General features: G+C 26.5%; 2 protein-coding genes and 1 long non-coding RNA gene across 4 annotated transcripts in view; 1 reads left to right on the top strand and 2 right to left on the bottom strand.

The window, feature by feature from the left end:
• The window catches only part of LOC114122440 (glutaredoxin domain-containing cysteine-rich protein CG12206-like), a 30,066-nt gene extending 24,309 nt beyond the window's left edge, over positions 1-5,757 (top strand). The window contains exons 4-5 of the mRNA XM_050205095.1: positions 515-580; positions 4,275-5,757. Of these exons, the coding sequence (XP_050061052.1) occupies positions 515-580; positions 4,275-4,448 (240 nt within the window). The 3' untranslated portion in view covers positions 4,449-5,757. The remainder of the gene's footprint in view (positions 1-514; positions 581-4,274) is intronic.
• On the bottom strand, positions 343-4,359 carry LOC126551519 (uncharacterized). The gene is made up of 3 exons (XR_007605449.1): positions 4,215-4,359; positions 3,617-3,722; positions 343-1,135 (listed from the first exon to the last, which is right to left on the bottom strand). It is a non-coding gene; the product is annotated as an uncharacterized LOC126551519 (long non-coding RNA).
• Positions 5,758-6,957: 1,200 nt separating the features above from the next.
• Positions 6,958-10,108, bottom strand: LOC114122451 (CD2 antigen cytoplasmic tail-binding protein 2 homolog). Of its 2 annotated transcripts, XM_027985114.2 has the most exons (6): positions 9,961-10,108; positions 9,674-9,882; positions 9,395-9,558; positions 9,002-9,319; positions 7,570-7,726; positions 6,958-7,500 (listed from the first exon to the last, which is right to left on the bottom strand). In XM_027985114.2, the coding sequence occupies exons 2-6, from the start codon at positions 9,813-9,815 to the stop codon at positions 7,313-7,315; spliced, it is 969 nt and encodes a 322-aa protein (XP_027840915.2). In that variant the 5' UTR covers positions 9,816-9,882; positions 9,961-10,108; the 3' UTR covers positions 6,958-7,312. The 2 variants fall into 2 exon arrangements, with proteins under 2 accessions (XP_027840915.2, XP_050059060.1); XM_050203103.1 differs by having other exon boundaries at positions 9,674-10,108.
• Between the last annotated feature and the right edge of the window lie 109 nt (positions 10,109-10,217).

Here is a 10,217-nt window from a genome sequence, read left to right as displayed (position 1 = left end):
ATAAACCAACATTGTACGACGAACTTTCGTCTGAGATACTGCAACTTAAGCGTGTTTTAATGTTATTGTAGTTTAAACTTTGTGGAAAAACGCTTTAGTTTCTTTTATTATCTTTTAGTGACTTTGTGTAGGTACCTTAAAAAAAAAAAAAATCATACAAACATTTCTCAAACTACAAAATGCAAAGTAAATTCATGTTTCGAAAATTATTCACTTCTATATTATATATGTACTCGTATAGATGGGACGTACGCAATACTTGTAATTGTTTAATAGCATACTATTATAGCGTACAATCACTACAATCATAACATAAATGTATGTACGATACCGTTAAACAAATAACAATCTAACGATGTTGTTAAAAGTTTACGACATTTGAATTTAATGATCGTCGATGTCTTTTTCAAACTAACGATTAAAAAAAATATTTCATATTAGCCGTTTACAATAATCATAGCCATTGGTTCATGATAATGATTAAAGATTAAACGACGTTTGATTTTGTTCTCAGGATGCAGCAGCCGTAGACAGACTGAACGAATCTGGGGAACTCCGATCGATTTTAAAACCATTTAAGGTAAAGCCAAAAGATTTATGTTTCATTAATCCGTTTTCATATTCGGAACGTTCCTTCCGGTGCAGACAAGAATATCCTGTTGTCCGATGCCATCAAACATACACACACACAAACACATATACACTACAAAATCCAACTTTCCTATTCCGGACTACTATATACTCGATAGTTTTTTTAATATGAAAAGATTCTCTCTGACAGAGGTCTCTCTCTTTCTCTCACTTCTCACTTCATTGCATCTCCACCTATCTATTACCCATGCCATTGTTGTTCCATCATACTGCCGCCGGCTATAACAAACAATAAAATATATTATGTATGTATATAAATGTACTCGAATTTACGTGTGGATTATGTAAATATTTCAAATTTGTTCAATGCTTAATGTTTTCACTTTTCACAACCCAAGTCACGATGTTATCTAATATATAACACAACAAAAAGGAACCATCGAACAAATACGGTTCAAAATGATGGATGTACCGTTTATTATGATTGAATCACGCTTTTGAATCATTTGTAGTTTAAAATCGTGAACCAGGCACCAGCATCTTTCTAAATCAATAAAATTTATAATTATTCACATTAATATAAATCTATTTATATTGAAATTAATAATTACTATAAAATTATACGCTAATGTCTAATACAGGTAAATACATTAATATATAGAGTAACAATATAGTGTATCGATTAAGATCACTCTTAGTTCTTACTATAGTCGTATGTAGGAATGTGGCCATATTTCTTTTTTTTTTTTAATATCTAATGCGCATTATGAATATTTTATTTTTTTAAATCTCATGTCAGCAATTTGAATCCACGGTATAGATGCTAATCTCTAATAAATGTTGATATACATCAGTTTTGTTTATTTTGTTATTTTAATAATATTAATTTTATCGGAATATTTTTTCGGAAACATTATTATTTTAAATGGTTATATTATATTGTTCTTATTTTACAATAACATTTTGATCGACAGATCCAATTTTCATAAATAATTTAATCTAAACATTTTTTTTCTCGGTAAAATCTATACCACACTTTCTAATCCATTATGAACAAAATTTTATGTACTAATTCAGTGTACAACATAATAACGTAGTAATAACAATACACAACATTATGGTAACTAATATAAATTATAAATAATTATAAAAAAAAAGAAAATTTGCCCATCCATTATACAAAAAGCTTTATAATGTTTATGCGACGAATAATACATTTTATAAGTATATGATACCTTATTTTTCTAAAGGACAACGACCTTATACTATTATATTTACATTTTATTCTTAAAAATCACGTAAATTGTAATATACTTCTACTACCCCGTTATAAATATTAATTTTCCAGTATCTACCATTGTTATAGGTGTATATTATGTACAATGGAATAAGTATTTAAATATTGTCGTCCACCATTATAATGCAATAACAATATTAACACGCGTGTAGATAGGTATTAACGTAATAGTCGTTGCAACAATAATGTACATAATTTAATATATTATGTTATAATATATTATAAAAAATAAGAATAAATTAATTTTCCAGGAGTGTCGCATACAAATCTTCTATTTATTTATGACTAATAACAATTAATAACACAGTCCATCACACGTAATGTATACCATGTTACTATTATTGCAAGGACAATGTTATAAATAAGATTTAAGGTACTTGTTTATTTTAGAATCAAAAAACGTTCCCACCTAACAATTTAAAACAATGAAATTATTTTTCATCTGTTGACAAAACGTTTTATATGTCTCAGTTTACGAGAAAAAATAAAAATATCATTGTTCAGCAATCAAAAAGCGTAAAACCGGGTATTAATATTTTTCGGCGCTATCAATAGACATGGGACAATAAAATAAACTATAGCCAAATCCGTTAGAACGTAAATAAAAAATATCAAAGACAACATGCGAGTACTCGAAGTTTCAAAATTCTAAGTAAAAGAAGTGAACATACGTTTTATATACATATTATTTTAAAATTTCAACACTGATATTATTAGACTATTAGAGAGAGCGAAACAACAATTTTGCCACTCCCGACATTAGAAATGGTACTCGCCGTTTTTCTCAAATTGAAATTCCCGAATGGTGTTTTGATTGAAAGTCCTAAGAACCAAAATCTTTTTTCCTAATTCCTTTTTCCCGACGCGACCGAAATAAAAAATTTAAAACAATTATAAAATAAATTTTGATATTACGCGAAGAGATAACAACGTATTTTTTATATTATATTATATTTTAGAACCATAACTAAAATACAACTATTGCTATAAATTCTAATCTATCAATAATAATTTATTCCGTGCGATAAAGATAGTATTTACGAAAAAGTACGGGGATCTTGTTCTTTATCGCACTTTGCCATAGTTAAAACACGACATAATATGCCTTTTTTATATTTATAATATTAACGCTACATAATTTATTATATTATTATTAATTCGTTTTTATATTTTATTTCTACGCTCACTCCATGTTTATATTTACCAAGTTCCTTCTATGATAGGAAATAGCGGTGTATGAAGTAATATTATATCTATGATCTATGCATTTCAAATCGCAACATCCTCGCGGAATAAAATACTATATAATTACAATACAATTCATAACAATTAAACGCGTGGGATTATAATGTCATAAATCACGCGTATGATTATTAATGTATTGCTGAATGGAAGAAAGTGACGATGAAAACGAGTGGAAAAAATCGTAGGCGATCGTTTGGACCATTAACGTGCGACGACTTTGGCTCGAATTCAATAAGCAAAGAGTGCGTTTGTGTACAATGTGCGTATTTGTGTGTGTGTGGATGTGATTCGTCGGAACAAACGACACGTCGACCTACAACTGTGACGCAGACGTGTGTTACACGACAAGTACCGGTCCCCCATTATAGCGCGTGCGGCTTATAAATTATTGTTGTATCCGAAAAATCGATATACACTAGACGTGAGCTTTGCTAACCTAATGGCAGATAGAACATAATATAATATATAAAATATTATTAATACTTGCTCAAAAATCCAGTATTGAAATTTTCGCCACCGGTCTAGGTGGAGCTTAACTTAACAAGTTTCACTTAAATATGCTCCGCACAGACATTTCTCCTCCATCCCTCTATAATGTAATTTTTAAAAATAACACCGATTAGTGAATTTTAAAATAAATTTAATAATCTCAAGTGGATATTTTAAAAATATATAGCAAAAATTAATGGTCAAGCCATTTTCCTGCCTCTCTTTAAAAGTGTTAACGTCTTAAACAATCCAAAATTATATAGTATGACATTTAAAGGGTTGGGAATTAATATTTACATGTACAGCAAAAAGTTGGCAATAAAAATCGTAGAGGGAAAATAAATGAGCCGACAAAGAGTCCAATGCTGATATTTTTTTTATAACTATTATCCAGACCCCTTAAAAACTAATTTCCTTCTTCCCTTCCCCAGAAATAAAAAATTATAATTCTTTCCCGCTGAAATATCATATATTATTATCAATAATTTATTTCGAAAAAATATCTCGACTACAAATGACGCGTCCCTAGTATTATAACTGAACTTGGTCCTTAGAATTTTCAAGAGTTTATATAATATCAAAATGTACTTACATGTTATAAATAAATCGATTTTCGACAGCGTTATAATATAATTTCATCCAATGATTTCAGAGTCCGGATGCATGTACGACGTGCCAAGTCTGCGGAGGCTACAGGCTGCTGCCCTGTCCAATGTGTAACGGTAGCAAGAAATCCGTGCACAGAAATCACTTTACCACCGAAATGATCGCCCTAAAGTGCATGAACTGCGATGAAGTGGGATTAGTGCAATGCTATGCTTGTTGAATGACAACCACGCATAATATTATACAGTATTATTATTATTTTGTTTAATTGATTACGCAATGTGTATCGTTATTATATTATACCGATTATGATTTACAATTGTAGGTTATATGTATTATAATGTATGTGTTTAATAATTGTCGTTATAGTAGTTTGAATTTTATATAATATAATAAGTTATAATATATGTACAATACGCTTATAAGTAGGTACCTACCTGTATTATATATGTGCTATTAATCGATGTACTGCTATCTGTTTTTTTGACGCTGTTGGTATAATTCTAAAATTTTAAATTTCCATTAGATATTTAGAAAACCATTCACACACTTACCAAGCTTGTTTTTATTCGATTGTAATCTAATGATACACATAATATATATTATATAAATCATTTATCAACGAAACAGTACAATATTATTATATGATAATATTTTACTACGACATCCATTTCTATGTAATTTTAATATATAGCGATCAACTGTTTAGCACCGTACATGATATGCGTACGAGTAGGAACCAGCACAGAATATAGACTACAGCTGCTATATGTTTGTGACGAAACGATTATTTGTGATATCCAGCTGTACCTATACAATAAAGCTGATGTACATGTTTCTTAAATGTATAGTTTACAATAATATGATATTAAACTTCTTTAAAATCAAATTTCCATACAATATTCTATTTATACAAATTTACGATACTACACTTAATTGACATTTGTTTAAAGACTATTTTAAGAACCTATACCGAATACGAATCGTATAAAACAGTAATATAATAGGTGTTATGTATTATGTATACCTAAGTGATATTATGTTGATATAATATACGCTAAAACAAAATTGGATATACTCTTGTACTTAAAATGATGCACAATATATTATTATCTGCCTACTATAAATAACAATTTAAAACTTGATACTTACTTTCGTATGTTATTTGCTAGGTATAAAATTTGATTTTAATAGCATGTATTTAAAATGTGCATCCAATTTTGTTTAAAAATTTAACAAGATTTTTTTTATTTAATTTCATTATTTCGACATGCAACTATGAATTTCACTATAATTATTTGGGAAAAAATGTTTATTATTTTATTTATTAAATTTTAAATTTATATTATACACTATGTTGTTTTTACACTAAATACCAAAATGCTCAATATTGTATTTTATTTTTATCGAATATGTTATTCTATTTTTTATCTACTATGTATAAGTAAAAATATAAACAGTTATTATATTATGTACGTATGTATAACTGAAGTAGATTAAATTGCATCAATTTTATATCATTATTAAAATAGTTGATTTATTTTTTGATTTCAAAATTATAATTTGTTCGTTTGTTTGCTTTCTTGTATTTATCTTTTAATAAAAGCAGCAATAAGTGATTAAAGTTATTAATGTGTTATTTAATTAAATAATTAAAATTACATCTACAACGTAGATTCAGCATAGACAAATAAATTGAAACGTATAAACAAAAAATTTCCGAAAATAAATTAAGTTTAAGTGGAAATTTTTCATGTGTAAGTATTTTTCAGTAATAATTATGTATTTTATACATCATAATATAAGTATATAATACACTTTTCAATAATCAAAATACCTGCAAATAATGATCACACGGCGTTACGGATAGGCTATTTTGATACATCTCTGTCTTATTGCAGTATTCATTAATAAGGCAGAATAATAATACTCAACACAATTTTAACTTTTAAGCGACTAAATAAAATAATTAGAATTTTTTTTTTAATGGCAAAACTATAATTTAAAAATAAATTATTATTTATGACATTATTTCATGACATTCATTCTACCAAAAATTATTATCAATTTGGGTTCATGATGCAACTTTAAAATTTATAATTTATTGGTCATGGTTATAGCAAAAATGCTAAAATAGAAAACCATAATAAACTCAAGATGGATATGGACACTAATACTTAAAAAGTAACACCAAGTTACAAACTGTGAAAAGAACTTTTTATCACACAGAACTTATACCATTAATGACCAAATCATGAACTTAAAAGTCTACCATCTCAGTCAACCTATTCATTAAGAAATAATCAACATTGTAAGTGAAGCATCCAACATTTTTTCCTAAAAATATTTAAGTTATATGTTGAGTGATAAATCATGTACAGAATTCTCTTTACCAAAATAGTAGAGTACCTATATCAAAACCTAATTAGTTATATAATCTATTTATAAATATTCTATTAACATAATATATAATAAAACTACTTAAACTAAATTTTTTAGTAGTTATCAGACAATAATGTAAAATAAAATTTAAGTTAATAGCCAGAGAAAAAGAATTCTGTAGTGTTATAAAATAGACCTATAAATTTACTTAATAATTAATTATTAAATAAAATTAAAATTATTTTATCTATTGGTTTAAGAGATGTAGCAGCAACTAAAGTGTAGGCATGTTTTCATAGTCCACCAATCATGTTGTATAAAATGCTAAAGAAATAAAATAATCAAAATATATTGCATGTATGTATTTAATTCACTAACTGTACAATTTCCAATTTAATATTCAACAAAGTGTAAACTATTTTAACATAATAAATGTAATAAACACTAAAATAACTATATAGATATTGTGAATAAGTACATTAAATTAGATCTAAACTTAAATCCTTGAAAATGAACAGTTAGTTTTACAAATTAGATGACTTTAAACCAGAGATTGATAATGTTACCAAGAATAAATGAATAATGAAACATTTTTCTTTTTTTCTGATATATATCTATAACCATTACAATTCCAGGTTTAAAATCAATTTGAATTATACACATTACTCTTGTAAATTAAATAAACACATACACTAAAAATAATTATAAATAAAGTTCAAAATCAACCCGTATAAATGAATGAAAATCACTGTTTGAATTACATTTACGAACCCAAATGGGTTCCTTAAATTTATCTTCTACCTTCCATTTTTGCATTTGCTCAGTACTATATGGACCAAATACTTCATTACTTTCTAATGAAAATTTGTATTCCCACTGTAATGATTCTCCTAACGAAATTTTAAAAGTTTAATTAAAATATTTATTTAATGATGGTTGAAAAATATTTATATAATTACCCGTTAACAACTCTTCTGATTCTTCTGGTTCTACTTTACCACTCTGAATTGTGCTTTCTAATTTTTCTTTTTCTTTTAAATCAAAATCTTCTGCATACATGTCTAAATCTGATGCCAGAGAAGTTGAAGGTTGACCTTTCTTTTCTGATTTTGAAATCTATGCAAAAAATATATACATAAATATATAATATTAGGTATTAATATATTATGTATAATGTATATATTATATCAATTTTCTAATATTATATAAAAAAAAATAATCAATAATTAATCAAATTTAAAACACTGACTGTTGTATAATATTATTTAAGATATGAGTAATGAAAATTGTTTCAAAATTTTTTCATTAATTGTTGATACCGGTAAAAAACTATAACTTTCATTAGTTTTGAATTCTAATAACAGTCTACATCAGTTAATAAGATAGTATGCAGTTTACTATTTTCCCAATTTCTATATTTTACAATAGTTTTGTAAACTATTACAGAATTATATCATAAAATGTGTGGCATAACTGGCAACTTAATAACTAATGATCTGAAATTTGAGTGAGCTTAATTTCGAGTATTAAATAAACCAACACATTTCAAATAATATTGACTAAATTTATAATTCACTATTTTAGCTTTTTAGTTTTCATCACCAAAATAACTTAAAAATTGATATAATGCTACTTTACAGGTAGACATTTATCATTTTTTTTTATTTTTGTGTGCTATAAACTATAGTGAAATCAAAATTTAACTGAAACTTTCAATGGTATAACTATTTAAAGTTGTCATTTTTACAGTCTTACAAATCTACATAAAGTGGTTTTATACAACAAATTAAGGGAGGTTTTTTACATAAACCATTTGAACAAGCAGGTGAACCCCTACTGAGGTCTCTAGGTTCCTAGGCTATAAAATTACAAACTTCAAATAGCTATAACATTAAAACTTAGTTTACACAAAATTCTGATTTCAGCATATAAAAACACATGTTTTCAAAAAAAATGTTTAAAAATGAGTCATTTTGTAAAGAAGTTTTGTTCAGAAAAATTATACTTTAGTTTAAAATTAATTTTACTCAAAACTACAAATTCTATTGAAGGTCCAATAGTTGTTTTTAAACTATTATTAAAAAAAAATATTAAATTATATTAAACTTGAAGTTAATTTAAGTTTTACTTATAAGCCACATACTATAAATAAAAATTTACCAAATTCCCAAATACTTTTGTAAATCCCGTAAACAAATAATTTTATAGACTTGTGTATTCCTATAAAAATGGCTTAATAAAAGCTGAACATATTATGTATGTACACATTAAAAACACGACAAAATAACATAACTTACAAAAAAATTTAACTGTTATAAATTTAATAAAAATATTAAAAACATTATAATTTAATGTGTAAAAAGCAAAAATAAATTCAAGAACTCTACTTACAATTTGTGAAATCTGCTCATGAGTTTCTTGATAAACGTCCATGTTGCCATTAGCTGTTAAAATTTGATTAGCTAGTTCTGTAAGTCTAGTAACTTTTGAAGATGAACCTTCATCAGTACTCAACCCTGCTTTTTTCAATTTCCATCTTTCAGCAGTTGTAAGTCGTTTGTTTCCACCTAAACGCCTTAATGATTTTGAAATGGTCTCTTTGGGTTCCATCATACTTAAAATTTCTTTATAGGCAGCAATGACATTAAATTCTACATTATCCTCTTCATTTTCATCAGTGTTTTTCTTTTCTTTAGACATATCTTTAATCTAAACATATAATACAAATTATAAAAAATATAACATGACCAAATGTGAAACTATTATAACTGTTGGTATATTTACTTTACACCAATCAATATTCTCTAGCCAATTGTCTTGTACATCTTTTTCTTTTTTCCAGTGATACATTCCTTCTTTATCAAAGTGTCCTTCTTCAAGTTCTTCTTGCATATTAAAAGGTGTGATTCGTATCTCACCATCTTGACCGACAACTCCTTCTTCTTGACCTAAATGGATTAATAAAGCAATTGGTAAACAATTGTACGACGTGTGCCAAAATTGTTACATATTGTTATCTACTCATGTAAATTTTATTTGATGCATAAATAACGATTTAATTACCTTCAATATCTTGCTCTTGCATCACGTCATAATTATTTTCATCAACACTGTCATCGTCGTCGTCTTCCGAATCAGCTATATTATTTAACTTTTCAAACTTATTCTGTTGAAAAACCTCTTCCTCTATTTTTCTTTTATTCATTTTTTAATTTGACTCAGCAGAAAAAAGAAAATACAACAATTTTCAATGCTTGGAAATGCAGTAATGCCTTAACAAAATAAAATGTTTAATCGTTAACCACAATAAAGCTATTGGAATGATAGAAATTATATAAAATATTATTTACATTAACAGTTTGAGTAAACAGTTAACAATTCATAAACGAGCTCAAATGCTCGAAGAAAACGTTTTTCAGTGTGATAAATAATAACTGATAAATGATGGTAAACAATTATAATCTCCCTTCCACTTCCTATATTATAACCACAGAACCTTTGATCGTATTATTATTATTTTAATATTTTTCTAAGCTCAAAATAAATGATGATTGAAGACAAATCATGCTCTGAACAATGTAAAACCCATGATTAATTAATATAGTTA

The sequence above is a fragment of the Aphis gossypii genome, chromosome 3 (assembly GCF_020184175.1).
Source record: "Aphis gossypii isolate Hap1 chromosome 3, ASM2018417v2, whole genome shotgun sequence".
Lineage (NCBI taxonomy): Eukaryota > Metazoa > Arthropoda > Insecta > Hemiptera > Aphididae > Aphis > Aphis gossypii.
Note: the sequence above shows the minus strand (reverse complement) of the source record. Positions and strands in the feature narration are given on the sequence as shown.